Source organism: Varroa jacobsoni, unplaced genomic scaffold, assembly GCF_002532875.2.
Source record: "Varroa jacobsoni isolate VJ856 unplaced genomic scaffold, vjacob_1.0 scaffold_656, whole genome shotgun sequence".
Classification (NCBI taxonomy): domain Eukaryota; kingdom Metazoa; phylum Arthropoda; class Arachnida; order Mesostigmata; family Varroidae; genus Varroa; species Varroa jacobsoni.
This window is the reverse complement of record NW_019213558.1, coordinates 193,292-211,676: the sequence shown is the minus strand read 5'-3', so window position 1 is coordinate 211,676 and position 18,385 is coordinate 193,292. Positions and strand designations below refer to the sequence as shown.

At 43.6% G+C, this 18,385-nt stretch overlaps 1 protein-coding gene across 3 annotated transcripts in view; it reads left to right on the top strand.

Moving 5' to 3' along the window:
• The first annotated feature begins 3,712 nt into the window (after nt 1–3,712).
• mgl (low-density lipoprotein receptor-related protein megalin) overlaps nt 3,713–18,385 on the top strand; it is a 95,336-nt gene continuing 80,663 nt past the window's right edge. For all 3 annotated transcript variants that reach the window (XR_002681581.2, XM_022836586.2, XM_022836585.2), the window contains exon 1: nt 3,713–6,646. Coding sequence is in view for 2 of the 3 variants with exons in the window: in XM_022836586.2 (XP_022692321.1) it covers nt 6,532–6,646 (115 nt within the window). In the remaining variant the exon portion in view is untranslated. The remainder of the gene's footprint in view (nt 6,647–18,385) is intronic.

Here is an 18,385-nt window from a genome sequence, read left to right as displayed (position 1 = left end):
TCGTTGGCCATTTCTGGAATCAGAAATAACAATATATAAGCGTCTCTCCTACGCTTTATATTGTTATTTCTGCTCTCCTACGCCTATATATAGATAATATAGGCGTAGGAGAGCAGTAACGTTTATGCGACCTGACAGAATAGCTTCGATAACATGAAGCGAGTTCCTCAAAAGCAATGGACGTTCTGGGCACTATATGGCATATAATACGTACAAAATTGGGGTTGAAATGGAACAAGATTGCGAAACAGGCCGGATTTGTTGAAACGCACTGTGATAATTCGTATCGTAACTGGTTCTGACATAACAGAAGTTAATGGAAGTCCAACATCTTCTATCGAACACTACGTTTGAGTTAGTTAGGAAGAATCCCTTACGTCGAGCAAAAGTGTTAACTCAAAAACGCAAGTATAAATTTGGGCGATAAATAAATTTTATTTATATATATATGTACAGACGAGTTGCTTGGCTTACAATAGAATTGATCAAATGAAGTCGCCCCAACCCAGTAGTGCATTTAAAGGTTAATGTTTCATTGTTGCAATATATGCGTATGCCTGCTAAATGTTTCCTGTATTTATATTATGAACATTCCTTTAACCAAGTGCGCGTCTTTGTTTCATCATCTTGCTTCGAAGCGCGTTTGGCTTTCTTCAACAATTTCTCGGTTGTATTTGGCAATAGACACTAATTTTTCACCGACGTTTCCAGTTATTGAAAGAGTAATAGTGCAACATAGTCCAGCCTCCCTATAGTATCTTGGGTGTGCGTCTATACTTCTATTATATACACGAATTTAATTGGGCTTTTTTTCCCCCCACAAAGTGATAAATTTCCTTATGTCGAACCGCGCTCTACAATTATATCGAGTGAAAGATGCCTCAGAACAAAGCGCAAGGGGTGAGGGGTTGATAACAATATCTTCTTGTAAAAACCTGGATATGCCTGCTTCGCTAGCAAACGCATAGTGTGACACGGCTTGGACGAGCATCGAAAAAAGTATGACTTTGTTCATTTACATTTGGTTGACTTGGACGCTATGGAGTGCGACACAGCATGATGATGATGATCCAGAAAGTCATTGTTATTACTGTTTCAACCATTTTGAATTTTTTTTTTTTTTTTTTTTTGTTATCTGTTAGTTGCAGGCCTTCTTCGTATCGCCAGCCATATCATAACTGGTGTCGGAAATAGAAAAAAGTGAGTAAAAAAAAAAAGTCATCACAATTGACGTCATTGCTATAGTCATTATTATACAGTACTGAAGTCGTAATTCTATGAAAATGAAGTAGCATTGTAATGAACAGGGAGAATTAATTATTTTTTTAGAGAATTTCGGGTTTGTATTACAGTTCTTTCACGTTCGACATCTTCGACAAATATTACATCTATATCTCTCACTCAACATTAATTAGCCTATATTTCAAAAGTAGTCAACCGTATCTATAAGTGATCAGTAGTTAGGTAAGAACGTTGGATTCCTTTTAGCAAACACCCATGTCGGCCACCGCGCTTGTCATCTGAGAGACCTGATATTTGTCACAAGCAACGGCAAATATACGAAACATGATACTTGTCCTGGCCTTTACTAGTATGAGCGATCTTTTTGAAAAAGGTACAACATTATCAGACAAAATTCAACTGCTACTTAAATTACTTTCGTCTAACGAACTCTCCAAGTTCTTTCTGTTTCTAGAACAGTAGTGCGGAAGCCTTGATGCTAGGGATTTTTGTTCCAGAGTTTAGATCTTATCAGGCCTTTATACAGAAGCATGTCTAAAATTCACTACGGGGTATACTGGCGAATTTGGCAAAGTTGTACGTCGAACTCGAGTGGGCCGAATTGCATACAAAATCTTGTGGACGTCGTCAGTACACTTAGTTTGCGTTCCAATGATGTTGCCTTAGTAGAGGGGGTGATCCGTGTTCTTTGCCGACAGCTTGCCTTAACAGGGTTAACCTAAAAAGTTACCAAAATACCATACGACCGGCTGGTTAGAGTACGCATTGTACCTTCACAAAACAATTTCCAATTAATAGTATTATCACAGAAATTCAATTGCAATTAAGGAACGATTTAAACCTTTCTTTTGTTGTTGCCCCGATCTCGCAGAAACCTTACTCGCACGCATTCCTTCTTTCTAATTCGTTTTGTATTTTATTAAATATTTCGTATTTAAATTGTCCTTACTTTGTATTTAAATAAAGTCCTGTCCAATAAATGTGTCTATTTTCGAACTCATCAATTGCACGAAACAAAAAAAGAGCCCGTTTTGAAACTGAGTCGCTTTGAATAATATAATAAAATTATACCATACGTTGGTGATAATTCTTCCATCAGTATACTCAATACAATTGATATACTTTCAGTGATATTTAGTTAGTGCATAAAAAAGACTACTCTATTTATACACTATATATACTAATGAAAATTGTCAACTAATATGCTTTTATACGTAGAATTAACTTAATTAGTATTAAAACCGGTTACAAGCCAATTTCCTCTCCGTAGACTTTTCAGATGCCCGGAAGTATTAGTAACATTACTTTGTATTTATATTAAATTGCTTATCAAGTGTACTAGGTATTGAGACAGGAAAACATTAAGCTGCGTTGTATCTACTGTATTTGAACTGTACATATATATTTTTGATTATCTCTAATCGCCCAAAACATATATTGGTCGTTATCGCAGAAACGCCCTTCGCCGTCAAGACGGTAGTGAAACCTCTTATCAAGGTAAAGTAGAACGTAAACTTTTCAATTCAGACGTTGTTCAAAAATACATGCGGCTATCATAGCCATGATTTAGTCTTACTCCATGCTAGCCTTTAGACTACAAAGCACCCCACTCGAAGTACTACAACAAACAACAGGTGAGCCTAATCTGGAATGGCCGCCTGTGATAGGGAAGTGTTGATTGACATCGATTTGAGCATAGTCGTATCGCAGTTTCATCGACAACTTTTTTCGGCCGAAACAGCAGATAACTAATCATTGCGCAAAGCCAAGCGACAGGTAACAGAAATAAAAGTTGCCCCTGGTTACAGTTGCGCAGCAGCAGCAGCAGCACGATCAGGACCCAACAGAAGCAATGACAGAAACCCAAAACCGCGGGATCACTTCAGGATGAACGACAAAAGAGTAGCGGAAGATTAATGGCGCCAGCAAAAAATGGCTATCGAATATTTGTCCATAGCGTCTGTTTCTGCCGCCGCTGCTGACAGGTTTACTGCTGCTGAAGCCTTTGCTCTCCGTGAAGTCAGGTGCCGAATCTTAAGAAGTCCCATTCTGCGCTATGATATTATTCTCCAGACTGATTCGTAGTGGCGACTCACTATACTTGGTTTTTTCTGATAACGTGAGCCAGCGGCTCTGTAATGGGAACGCAATGTCGTCTGGATCGGCTCAATCGAAATCAAGTCGACAACGGCTAAGCGATGAAGAAGACCAGTGGCCAGTCGTACGTCTGCCGGTCAATTCGACTCAATCTGGTATAGCTTGTTGACTTGTTGTGGGCTGCATACTTGCTGGCTGGCTGGCTGGCTGGCTGGCTGGGTCGCTCGGTCTTTTTTCAGGCGACGGACGATCATTCGTCGTTCGGCCTGCAGAAAGAGACAGCGCCATATCATTCTCTCCCCTTGCTCCGCTGCCAGCGCCCCCTGCGGCCAAGCACACAAATAAACGGCTCAGCTAAGCCGCTGCTGGCGCAGCGGCTTAGCTGAGCCGGCAGTATCAATACTAGCAGTGGCAGCAACAGCAGCAAAAGGAACGCAGCATCGCTGCGACCACGAGAACTGGGAGCCGAACTGACGACTGAGCGTGTCGTGCCGGTCGCGGCCGATAGTGTGTGCTTCGTAGCGGCCGCAGTAACAGCATTGACAGTAGCCTGTAACGTTGGCGGCGGCGGCGGCGGCGGCGGCATCGAAGCCGCAGAACAACAAGACACGGCGACGAGGACAACGACGAACAGACAAAGGACGGCCGGAGCATATTCTCGTGGCGGTAGTGTGCTGTCAGCCAAGAGCCGCGTAGCAGCAGCAGCAGCAGCAGCCCAGAGGCGGACCTATAGAGGGGTCGGTCGGTCGTTGTCTGTTGCCACTGGACGCAGGAACGGCGGTCATAGAGCCAAGAAGCAGTCGAACACAGACAGACGGATTGCGACAGCGATAGACACATAGCAGAGGACAAGCGGCCAACAGCATTTGCATCCGCTTCCCACTTATACCGGTTGACAGGCCGGCAAATCGGCGGACAGCGGCAGGCATAGGTTCAGGCCCAGGCGCACGCAGCACACACCAGTGGCATCCCGTCGTGCCTAGCCGCAAGTGCCGCGTTGCTTCTATTTCTGCTCAAGTGAGGCACTGTATCGACCTGTCTGTGAGTATGTCTTTGTGAGTGGTGCATGTGCAGCCAAGGCGGTGGCAGCGGCCACAGAGAGTGAAATTGGGCTGGTGACCAAATCGAGTGGTCGAACAGATTCGAGCAGAGCAAAGTGGAGTGGAGCCTGCATCCTCGGTGACAGTCGCTTTCATCGTCAGTGCCGCGGAGACCACAACAACTTCTTGTTCAACGTATTCTAACAGTATTGGCAGCAGTAATCGTTTTACGTGCGGAACCGCCGTCGTGCATTAGTGCCTCTACCGCTGCTCTGACTAAAATCACCAGACTCGTATTAATCGAAGCTGGTCGACGTCTTTCATTCGCTCGCTAGTTCTCTCTCTCTCTCTCTCTCTCTCGCTCTCTTCCGCAGAAAAAAGAAGTCTTCGATCCGTTCTATTCTGTGCCGTTGCGAGTAAGCGGCGTTCATACGTCAGAGTGACGGACGGACCTCATCGCGTTCGGCCTGTTGCTGCTGGCTGGACGCAAATCAAACAAAAGTATCTAACAGCAATACAAGTGCCGTAGTGCTCCGGAGCCAGCGTAGTCCGGAGCGTCTGGAAACAGAAGGCGAAAAGTTCTCTCAATTGTCGTCCATTAACGGATTGTTGTTTACGTACGAAGATCTTCGAACCAGTCGTGAAGTCAGAGGAAATCTGTTACAAGTACACTAATTTTTAGTGGTTTTGGTGACACGAAACGACACCACAGGATCAAAAGCGAGGCCCTACTACGGACAAAGTCGACGGTGCCGCCGACATCGGCGTTGTCGTCACCCGCAGCCGTCATCCTGGCCGCTTTCGAAACGTCATTCTATAACGTTTGTTGTGTCAGCAACATCCGACCAAGTAGACGTTGCTAACCACTTTAGCCTGCTGTGGATTCTGTTGTGTTGGAAAAAAAAACGAAGACACCGGCAGAGGCAACGCCGACAGCAGCATCAGGATCGATGTATGTGTAAGTGCTACCGTCATCCCTCTTCTGTAGTTTCCTATCACGTGTACGGCAGGGACCCTATCAACGACTGACTGGCGGCCACGAAACGATTGCAGTTTCAGGCTGCAGGGAAAAGAAACAAAGTTGAACCCGACTTCTCCCCGTCTACAGGAAGAAACAGGTCTCTGCAGTGCAGGCAGACAAGTATCAACCTTTACTATTAAAAGTGATAGTGCCCCTTTAAAAAGAAAGGCGCGAACGTTGCTTGTTTAATTGCTTTTGAGAGACAGAGATCGGCACTATATGCGAGCTCTGTTTAACCAATCCCTCGAAAAAAACAAAAGAAAAGCTACCCCCTTCGCCAAGACTAACTTCAGTGAATTCACAGTGCGTGTTCGCCAAGTCATTAGTCATCGGGCAGAATCTATAGTGATACATATCTGATCATGTTCTTTTTTATTTGGTGGAAAACGCAGCAAAAGTAGGAATAGCGGGAATATATATTAAGTCGTCAGAGAACATCTTTTTGCAAACGAGGCTGTTGTCGCCGGTGGAAACAAACCGGTTCGAACAAATCTGGTGTCAAGTATACCCCCGTCACCCTCCTCGCAGCCACCTTTGAGAGTGCACTTGAACGAAATCGTAGAAGTCGCGTTGGTTTCATCAGCAACAGCGACGACGGCGGTGGCGGCGGCGGCGGCGGCGGCGGCACAAGAAGCGATTCACATAAAAAAAAAAAACATCTGATGCTTACTGTATCCTAGCTACACGCTGTCTCGGGTCGAGTTGAGAGCTGAGAGCGCGGCGGCAGGGATACGGCAACCAGACAGACAGACAAGCGGGAAGGCTGAAATAGTACCACTAGTTCTTCAGCTACTGGTGACAAAGTCAGAGATCCCGTTGTTTTTATTAGTGTGTTTGTTCGAGTGGCTTTGTGCTTTGTTTTCGGTGGTGATCAATATTATTATTGTTTGTGCTTCCTCACGTTCTTGGGTTGTCGTTGTTGTTATTGTGATAGAAGTTCTTGGTGGGAGTCTGGTTTTCGAAGTTGTTATTGTTTTTATCGTCGACGAAGGAGGCTGTCAAAGCCGAAGGCAGCCAGGCCAGTGATGGCCAGCTAAATGCTGTTGGCCCTCGAGGATCTGGTGGTTTGGCCACACATGTTGTTCGCGCATTAGTCCTTCGGAACGGAGTGACCGAGATTGTTCGGTGTGCATGGGCCCCGGCCTAACCATGGATTACAACATCAGCCGCTGCGCGCGGCATCTCTGGCTTGCGGCTTTCGTGCTGCTATTAGCCCATACCCCATTGACGCCCTCAGTGGAAATTGGTAAGTACCTATTGAGCACAACTATATACAGCTTACGATTTTCGGGTAGCTTTGAGTGCCATCAGTGTGCCGGAGCATGTCTAGGAGATCTGTTTATGCGTGTACGCATATTTGGGCGCTGCGATTTGCTCATTCGATAATTGTATGCGCTACGGAATATGTTTGAAGTTGGTTGGGGCACGAATCGTTATAAAATTCTAGACAGACAGAGAGATCGAGCCAGAAACAATGATATGTGCCTTAAATTTTATAATCACTAACCCTGCATAAGCATCTTTATCAAGTGTCAATAGGGATAACTGGCCTGCATAAAAAGCGGCAGACGAGAGCGCTATTTAAAACTGTTTTAACAGCCACAGCAGCGTACCGTTTAAGTGGCTGCATAATATTTCATAAACAGAAGCGCTACCGACCAATAGATATTTAAACACTTAGTTGAGTGGCGACTATGTATCTAAGTAAATCTGACTAAGGGCGAAATGTTCCGCCAAAGAGCGGCCATAGAATCTACAGTGTTTTTGACGAAATGGCTGTTGAATGGCAACGAAAAAAGCACCGTTTTCTAATAGTTTCCAGCTTTCCTTTATAGTTTAGCCTCTATGGTAAAAAAAAAACAAAACAAACAAATAAGCGACCATGCACTGTTTATTACCTGATTTGCTCGATTATTGTTGAACTTCTTCAAATTTGACATAAACGTCTTATAAGCTCTGAGTGACGACACCGTCCATTACTGACGACGTGAAACCGTCCGTAGTCTGGGTCGATGAAACAGCTCAGACAGATGATCAATTGTAAACAAGGACACATGTATATTCATTATTGATTGTACCGAAAACGATAAGATGTACATATGCTATCAAATATAGACTAACTTATGAAGTGCATGAGCGAACGATAAAGAGATAGTGAAGTGATACAGACAGCGTTCTGCCCTGAGAAGAGCACTCCCCAAGATGTTTATCGATATGGACTATGAGGAAATAGGAAATTCAGCAACATTTTAAAAAGTCAAAACATTAGAAGTTTCTATTTTAATAGAGAAGAAATATGAATGGCAACGCTGGCTCGAGTACTTGTAGGAGTAGGTCAAGTGAAATGGACATTATGCGAACGATGTCGTATTGCGAAAATCAAATGAGTCTGAGTTATTTGTTAAAAAAAGGCCCTATAGAAGCCGTTGCCTCCACCGGTCCAAAAGTGCCACGTTTCCTTGGGCATAGCGTGTAATCTTTACTGAACTTGGCCAAGCTGTCCAATTTCTGGAGGGCACGCATTTCCATACACTATCTTTACGGAGTAACTGCAGCATTTGCTTATGTAGTTGCGCTTAAATGAAATTTCTATTGACTTTTTCTGACTCTTCAGTAGGAGTTATTTCATCCGAAAGCTTTGATCATGACGAGCAATGCTATAGCCAAAAAAAAAAATGCTGCAACATAACGTGGTGGCAAAGAGACACAATTGTGTTCTACTAGTATAGTATACAGGCCAATTTATGCGCGGAAAGTAATATAGCACAATATGTATATATTGTACTTCAGTTTTGTCATCTTTGGTGGAAATGGAACACTGTATCTGTCTACATGTAACATTGTAGTTGTAAATTGTGCTGATCGAAGGGCGTATTTAGATCATCCGCTTGCGCTATCTGTAAGAGGACCCCTAGAAGGACACGCGAAGAAAAATGTGTCTATCGGTACGTAGCAGTCCTGCAGAAGGACAGTTTTGAAGACAATAACTGGCTGATCAATTATCGATGTAGGGAGGAAAGAACGAGGATTTCCATGACGAGTTGCAATGCTGAATGCCCGAGTGCCATCATGCGTAGTACTGCTGCTGGCGCCATCTTTGCCTGGGAACGACGTTACGACAACGGCAATAGCGGTCTGGCGACTGTGGTTGTGTTGGATCTCGGTCGTCACTGCTGCTGTTGCTGACTCTGACGGCACTACCACCACAGCCATTTTCAGGAATCGTTAGGCTAAAGATAGGCAGAGAGGCAGGGGAGTTACATGGCGAGTGGCAAGCGCCAATGAAGACGAAGAAGCTTCGACCGCTCCACCGGTTTTCGGCTTCGTAAACAAGCGAATACCAACGCCAGTGCCGTGGTGCGGGGTTGCCGGTGGATCGAGTTGTTGCGGCTGCTGGCTAGAGTGGCGTTGCTTCTGGCGTCGTTTTGGCTTCTGGTGTCGGTGTTCGGGCATTCCTTCCGTTTCCAGCAGCTCCGACTGCTCCCTATGACAAGCACTTGCATTAACAACGCGACCACGAGCGCAAGTAGTGTTGACGCTGGTGACAGCGAAATAAGCAATCGTAACGCACCAACGAGGAATGCAGTAAATGAGTGCGTCACAACCATGCAAACATGTATAGTGTATATACACACAGCTATATGTATGTATGCACGTACATGTGTACATATATATATATATATAGCAGCTAGTTGAACGACGTGCGTGGACAAAAGCACGAGCGGCTTTTCTACTGCAGCAGATAAAACACAGATGCAATATGGACGCCACCACTATGAGGAACGCATTTGCAGGTGTTGTTGTCTATAGCAGCAGCGGCAGTAGCAGTTCGCAGGAAACTCGCTTTGCTGCTGTTATCATTGGAGCGGAGCTGGTATCTGTAGTGAGCCTGCCGTACCGGTGTGCAGTTACCGGGTACTCAACTCGTTAACTGGTTGCCTCCTGCCATTCGGTTACTGCAAGCGACTATTACTCACAGTAAACGGAAAAAAACTCATCGTAGCAGTGGTAGACGAGTAATCGCCAACGACGAAGTCGATTCTATGACGATGAAAGAAGATAATGCAGATGAAAGAAGGGCAGGCAGCCACGAGTTCTTCGCCACAGGCAGAGGTAGGGAGTCGGGGGAGCGAAAACGCAACGGCGGCACCGGTTACAACAACAACAGCAGCATCGATAACAGCCCTAGTAGGAGACACCATTAGCAGAGTATCCAAGCGTACTGCACGATATCAGCGAGTAACGCCGAACTAAACCGTTTCGAAAACAGCTGCGTATCGTGTAGAAAGTGATATCCGTATTGTCTAGTTCCTACCGTCTGTAGGACAACACTGCTGCGTTGGCCATCTGAACTGAGCACCAGGTAGCTGATTGTTCCAGCCTACGAGTCATTCTCGATTCTAGGATATGGTGATTTCACTAGGGCCATATGTTCACAGGAATGAAATGTAGTGACCTCTTATCAAAAACTAGCTTTTTCATATCGCACTTGTATTGCTAATCGGCTTGTACGTGAATACTTTTTTGAGGGCCAGCCGCTGATTAGTCGATCATTTTCGAATAAGCCCCGGGGCAACAACAATTTGACCATTTAGCCATCTACATCATCGATGTAGAAACACGTGTTACTTGCCATACACCATAGGTTTTTGTTTAGTGTATACATTGTTTTCTATTCCACATAACAAGGGGTCGGCAATATGACCTGCAGTAGCGACTACTTCAAATAACGGGTCACCTCGACCTGAAGAAAATTCTAATTAAACGGATTTTTTTTTAGTTTCGAGTCGACATTGATGCCAAAAAGGTTCCTTTATATACTACAATAGGAAACAACTTTCTACGTCATTCTCGGGCCGAACTTACTGACTTGAATTTATTGTTCTTCGCTGTCTTCAATAAGCGCCACCGCTCAACATGATACATGTTGTGGCAGTTTAACATCACTGTCCACAAGCTGCTTTTGTTGTTGCGTGGCTACCTGTCAATGCGGCGTCGGGTCAGACGATTGTCTATCAGCTTTAACCGGAACCGTGTGCTACCTTTATTAAAAGCGTTCAAAGCTTCAATTACGTTCACTTCAACAACACCACCAAAATCAATGTCCAGTACTAGTATAATTTTTCGCCCGTCCGTATACGTTGATAGCCTCACTGAGAGAGCTATGGCAAAGACCGGTGCCAACTACTTGACGCCTGACACTTAAAATTGCAAAAAAGCCAAAATAATGATAGTGGATTAACATTTTGAACAAATCAATAATAGCGCATAATCAAAGTCAATGACTGCTATAAGGCATCTTTCTGTACCTCTACGGAGTGATATGTACTTGATAGTAATGCCAGCGCTACTAGTAGGGGTGTGGCTCTAAATATGAACCTCAACCAACTATAATGACGTTTGAGACTTTCACGCTGTCTGTAATTGTTCCCTCGGACGTCATATGACCTCACTGGATAAAACGGAAATACCCTTCTACCTTATTTTCGATACTCGAAAAGCTAGCGCGGCTCATTTATAATGTGTGTTGTGTATCACATCACCGAAACTCTTGAGGAAAAACGTCTGCGGGACATGGTAGCTTAGAGATATTAGTGGTATCAAAGTAAAGATTTTATACCAAATAAAAGCAGTCCCGTGAGTTTGTTGCAAATGTGAGATAAATCAAATGTTTATTGCACTAAAGACGCAATGAAAGCCGGTATAGTGCGTCCAATTCAGTGAAGTGGTTTTTCCTCTTGGATGCTGGCCTCCTACTAACGAGTGGCTAACGCCACCGCAGAACGACACTATATTTAATAGCAAGATTAACTGCAACGGGTAATTCTTCCTGTATTTAATTTATCTCGGAAGGGTTGCGAAAATTCTGCTACAGCTTACGATTGCTTAGGTGAATTTAGACATATCAAAAAAAAAGTAGACATCGCTCTCAGTGGGATACCTGGTTAACCTAAATTTCCTTCCTGATCTTTCTACTTTGACTTTGAATTAAGTCTTATTACACGTTATTGACAAATGTTTTTTCATGTGATTATCTGTTGTATAAAAATGCACTTGTTTGCTGACTTTATTTTAAAATTCTCGTTTTCGAATTTCTCACGTCTAACCTTGATGGCGCAATGAAAGCTGCCTGTAACTAAACAAGCATGGCCTAAGGGATGATATAGTTAATTAGAAAGCTGGGGAAAAAAGTAAATAATCATAGCGGAACGGCCACGTCTAGGTTCAGATAGTTTAGCAATCATTTAATGCGTGACAAATCAGCAATGATGTCGGTATTGCGGAAGTTTCTCGCGCTGTCGTTTAAACAAAGCCGTGATCCGGCCCAGTGTTTTGCAGTAGCTCTGATGTGTTATTTTCGCATCGTTTTTTCCTATTGAAATATTAATCTTTGTCGAAAATTATTATAATTAGCCTAGTTCTACTAAAGCAGTAACGAATAAGAGGAAATAGAATTTTTTCGTCATCCGTCTTCTTCTGAAGGCAAATTAACCAGTTAATGGTAATGACTGTATATTCATCAGGCACCTCGATGCATTCATCATCAACGACTCCCACTAAATTAGTTTAAAAAATCGAGGTTCTTATAATAATACATGGTCAGTTGCGCAAAAAGACGAAAAATATCTTCAGCATTAGCTCGTTAACAATAGATTGCTAGGGACAATATGTTCTACGTAGTCCATTTCTTTCTGCACCACGTTTTCCTTCAAGCATAATAACTATGATACTACACAATAACATTGCAGTAAGCCGCAGTAGACATTTTCGGCTGTTTTTCCTCGGGCCAAAACAAGCGAAATTTTCTTTCAATAATAATTGACGTTTGATTCGTACTTTAAACCTTTAAAACAAGGAAACTCATCCGCACAGCAGAGTACCAGCGAATCTTGGCTTCTTTGTTACCGTTCACAACCACATGTGGTTGGTGTACGCATTTCAGATATTTTTTCAGGTACAAATTCGGTACAAATGACGTTCTATTCGTTGTTGAACAGTCAGATCAGAGCGGCTCAATTAGCTGTTACTTAGTTTTGTACGTCATTTTTGCGAACGCCAATGGTCATCATTCGAAGCTCAGGAGTTTGGTAGGTTAGCAGTTGAGTTTGGGTTAACGCCGTCTGCCTGCTTCACTGAGTCACCTGGATGCTTCCATATAACTCATCTGTATATATGTACATATGGGTTAGCGTAAGACAATGGTGTCTAACATGTCCGTCGCGTCTAGCTACAACCTATATTGTTCGAGCGTCCCTCAAGGCTCTAACAGAAACTGGCCGTTTGACGGGGTCTTATACAGTATAATAGTGGTGCGTTTTCTGATATGTAAATAGGTTGAGTGGCATAGGCGTTCCGGGTGCTAGGGTGCCTCGCTCAAGCGCCAAAGGTGCCCCTGAACTCGCTAATGCTACACGGAGACAAAGACCCGACGGAGCGTAGAGAAAAGAGAAAGAGCGTCTTTAACGCGTCGCCGCTGCCGCTGCCGTTGCCGTTAGTTAAAAGCAACACTTTTTATATTCCGTATCTTGAGCTTTACGAATCGAGCGCGGCAGCCAGCTTAAAGCTAGGATTCTCACACAGTGCCAGGATCCAGAGTAACTCTTTGTTAGCGTTCCTAACTAGAAGTCAGGTTGATTAATTAAACAGGGAGAAAAACGCCTTCGTATACGAAACGTTAACCTTGAAGCTACTGTCATCTGGACAAACGATTTTATCGTATATCAAAGCAGATAGTAGCTGTATGGATTGCACCTGTCGTAGGATTGAAGTACAACAATGCTGAATTTACTGTTCTGTTTAATGGAACGACACAAAATTCATGCTCGCATCGCATTGTTGTACAAAAGTTGTCTGGGAACGCGTCTGTTTTTGTTTAGAATTTGTTTGTAAAAAATGGTCGCTCTTGGTCGTCATGCGGGGCGGATTTTATACTTTATTGATTGAAACATTTACAATTACACATTTTTCCTTTGCCTATTAGTGAACTGTCAGAAACTACTAATGTTGCTAAACAAATTGACTATTTTTCAGTAGAACAAACATTCTTTAATGATCGGTTGGAAAAGAGAAATGTGAGTCCATGCTGAAATCGGGGAACCTACCTTGAGCCTTGTAGCTTTGGATCGCCTCTGCATAGATCGAATCCGCGAAGAGTGAAATCCACGTGCGGACACTTGACCCAACGTGACAGAGCTATAAGACAGGTCTTCCTTTTCCAGGCGAAGACTGCTAGAAACTGACGGGGTGAACGGGCTTAGTCAAAACGTATATTAACGCAATCTTCACATAGATATTCCATATGTGTATAGGTAAAAGACAGAATTGAGGAGATTAGCACTTCGCGGAACTGCAAGTATGCACGAGTGAGAAGTTATGAAGAATAAGGCAATGGAAGACATCGGTTAACTGTGAAGCAATAAGATGTTACTTAGATAGATCCCCTTGTGCGTCGCAGTGAACGAAGGCATTCATTCCGCTATGCAAATCTGACGTTAATTTTTCCAGACGCCTTTAGGATGCTTGTCTCTATAATATATCTGTATAGCGGGAACTAGGAGTAATTAGAACTAAAAAACCTATTTATTATTTTTTTGCTAATGTCCACCTCTGAAGCACACCCTATGTGTGCCTTAGTCATAGCTTATCGATATGAAGCTGATGCTGCATGCGTTTCCTAAACATCGGTAACGTGCACCCTGGCGATGTGTTATCTAACTTCTCTATACAGATGTATCTACGGGCTCATATTGCGATAAAACTAACAGATATATTAGAACTTGTTTTATTTGCATTCCTTCTTCACGCCCGCAGAAATATCAGCGGTCCACTAGACAGATTCGATTAGCATTTATAATAACATCTACTGGCAGGCGTTCGAGTACGGGCAAACATTTGCTGCTCAATGACGCGTTCTCAATTTATTTGTCAATATATATGAATGTCTATGAATCTAAGCAGTATCTTGTCTATAGGTGAGCTGACGCAAGCTATACAAAATATATTTCTAGTAATAATAAATATCTGTAATATCAGCGAGGTACAGAAGAGATCAAAAAGCTTTTTGCTAGCCACTTCTGTAATATGGATAGATAGCTATCGTCATAGGGCTATTGTGAAGCTTACAGTACAATACAACAAATAATCATTGAGACATTGTACGTTCAAACTTCGAATGGCACCTGCCCCGTTATTACTGTAAAGTTACTTCTGTTCATTTTGCGGCACAAAAAAGTGTGCCTTTTAGCGTTGCAGTATATGATAATTTAGAATCAGAGCTAGTTACTACTGTAGTGATTTTCGATATTCTGCTTGGTTGTGTGTATATACATTTTAATAACTACTATTATCTAGTACAATAAGGACCAAAATTAATGGCAGCTACACCAGCAGCAGCAGCAGCAGCAGCAACCGCAGAGTCGTAGATCGGCCTGAACTAGATCGGCCGTTGCGCCGCTAGTCAACAATAAAATCTCTGGTAATGGTAATGCTATTGGTTATTTATTCATCGTTATCTTTCGTCGCTGGATTGATTGTAGTCATTAGTGGCATTATAATGGTCGCAGCGTCGATGACAAAGCGAAACATGTACTGGCGGTGCAGCAGCTCCTGTCTTGAAATCCTGACAACGATGGAAATGAGCCTGGTGTAGCAGACCAGTCTACTATTATGAGCGGCAATGGTTATTGCTATAAGAGTAGCAGCCTTTCGACGACAATTGGGGACCTTCCTCTTACAAATTTGGGAATGGGTTGGTAATAACGACTACCTGCAACACATTGGAGACGAGTGTATGCTTAAGGCATGCTAACCGCAAGCCGCTATGGGATATTAGAAAGAAGCAGGAATAGGCAAGCAGGCGTTTGGTTCGATCTCCATCGCTCGGATTGCTACTACTACGACTCTCCTTACTTTTTCGGATTGCCGCCAGCGAGACACTAAGGACAGTTCGACGACGGAAAAAACAAGCGTCGCGAGTGTAATCGGTCAACGCCAGCTGTCGGTCATGTGTGCTGCGGCGGCAGTAATCGGTAGCGTCAAAACCGCCCCGCCCTCTTCCTCACTGCCGCCCACAATCATCACAACTGAAGATGAATACACACGATTCAATTTCCCCTTGTCGATGCGGCGCTGGACGCACAGTTGACGCCTCTGGCGGCACTCGTTCATCGCAGATATAATATAGCACATACGTACATGTAGTCATAGGGTTTCGTTCAGAGAAATAGGAAACGACGACAACAGCCATCACCCGTGGTGGTCAGCGGTGGCTGTTGCCTCCGTGGACGGCATTACTCGGCTAGAGGATGAACAGGCAGAGAGGAAGAAGAACGACAAAGGCGACAGCAAAACGAGACAAAAAATGAGGGACGAAACAAATGGTATAATTCCGAGCGATCAACGTGGATCACTGGAGAAACAGGTCGGCAGAGAGGAACAACCGAAGGGAAACGAGAAGGCTTTGTTGCAACGTAACGTGACGCGCAGCAGCAATAGCTACCAGCGGTAATGGGACGACTTCTGGTGTCTGACGATGTCTGACAAATATTACCAGCTTACCCAGGCGGCCCTGTGCAAAGAAGCGGGTGGCACATTGGTACTGATCAGAAAGCCACAGAGCCAGTCAGCCTTTCATATCCAGTTTCATCATTAACAGTACTAGCAGATACGTGCACAAAAGTAGCGGTAGGTTCCATACCATCAGATCTGTCTCACCTGTTGATTCTTCTTGAAGCTGCACGCGGATCACGAAAGAGGGCGATACAGAGGGAAGAAGAAAAAAACTCAAATAATTTTCTGTGGTAATCCTTTAAATCGACTGTGCGCCTGTTATCGATGCTGGACCGAACGTTATAATGAGGACGGCCGAAGCGTATCCATCGACGATCTGTCGCCGACGTTCACCATCCTCGCGTCAACGTCAAACGATTTGTAAGCATCTACGGCAGAAATGACGAGGTGTCAATTTGAAACGAGGCTGTGTATGCCTATACGCAGGGAAAAACGATGCAAGCGCGAACATGTTATCTTCTCCATTGACGAAAACAGAAATACGAGTCAACGGTAAGATTTGTGCTCATTAGATTTACGCTCTGACGGCAGCGTCGACTGTCGGCTTTCTGTTTGTTATTAATAATTGGCTCGCTGCAATTATACGCATGATCCTATAGGACATTTTATACTTTTCTACACGGTCGTGATAACTAACCGTTGCCATGTGATTGTTAATTAATTGATTGTTGTCACTAGGAGCTGTAGTTCAGCCAGTTGATCAGCCAGAGTAATTTTGAGGATATGATTGTATGCTGCACTAACTAATATTATGTAATACAGTGTCATCAAAAAAATACCCACACATATCTTAAATGGACGCACAGGAAACGTAGCGTCTGACCAACTGAATAATATGGCAAAAAAAAACTAACAATGACAACAGAAGGAAGTACTGCATAAACTGATTGTTCTATATCCAATGCGTCTGGCTAAAGTAGAAGTCAAGGTTAATTTTAAAAAAAAAAAAAAAAAAACTCCTATTTATTAGAATATTAATAGAAATCCAGAGGAATTATACCACAATGGATCGGCACGAAACAGACAATCCATCTTCAGGACCGGTTGCAGTTGTTAGATGCTCGAGACTATTGATCGTACCTATAAAAGTTAAGCCCGTTAAGAATTTGAAGAAGCAATTGAAACACATAAACAGTTCGAATCACAACCAATAGCTAATGGCACAAATAAGGAAATTAATGTATATGACAAAAAAGTTGACTTGACGCCAGATCGCTAGATGAAATCTTCCGCTAGTACCTGCTTGCTTTAAGTGCGTTGTGTGTTCGTAATAATAGTAACGATTACCTATTTCGTTGGGATCGATCCTCGAACATAGAAGAACCACGATGGTGGAGCACACAGATATGGCGTTCTTTGTCAAGGGTTTCGCCACCGAACATTTCGTACAGATGGTTTGACGTATGAACGGTAGATCACGTATGAGTTAACTGATAACTCTGGCAGCAGATCACGCGTAATCGACGTAAACAAAATGCATAAAGCGTTGTAGGCTTCTGGAGGATACCTTTAGCCAATAGTAAACTTGGAACGTACGTAGGTTCTTAACAACGTACAGGAACTCTGCGCGAAAATCTGGTAGATTACTAGGGCGTGATGTCGTCTGCTGGAACCGTACGAAGCTCCACACAGTTAGTTCCATCGGCGAGTCGCAGTTGAGCGAATCGTTACCAATATACAAGACTGTGTATTGGAAATCCCGGTTTAGGATGTCGTGAATGGCGCCTATGTACACATAATATGTTTTGCTACTGCTATAACGTTTTAGTAATGACAATGGATGCCTGAGGTACGCGCTCCTTTTACCTAGTTGAACTAGCAAGTCCATATCACATGCGTAGTTTTTGAGATCCATAGTAACGCCGACTACGGCGGACTGCTTCGGCTCTCGCTAGGCGTGTATATATTGTCGTGTTACAGATTTGTCCTATTTAGACCAGGAGTATTGGGTTGAATAAACATTATATATGTAATACTAGCGGTAATTCTACCTATTCATTATGCCTATGTGCGTACACAGGTATAGATCTGTGACAATACAAACGGGGAACCGGCAAACGGCGGTTCGTGGCTTAATGCGGTTGTGGTGCGCAAACGCAGGACACGTATGTGTAAGACTCCACTGCTGCGGCGGCGGGAATGATTTAATTCAAAGAGAGAGTTCAACTTGATTTTGCTACAGCGGCCAGATTTGTCAATCTAGAAGTTTTAGGCTCGAGTGTCGTGTCAGAATTGCGTTTAGCTTTCTACTGCCGTCCTATGTCCTGCTGACAAACGGCCGTCCAGTCAGTTCCATTATTCAGGTGAAGGAAGCTCTAATGGGCAAGATGGCGGGAACAAATTGTAGAAAGAGGCATCTTCATAAATAGTAATACAAATAACGAGTGTAAAAACAATACAGCGTTCGCAAACGTGC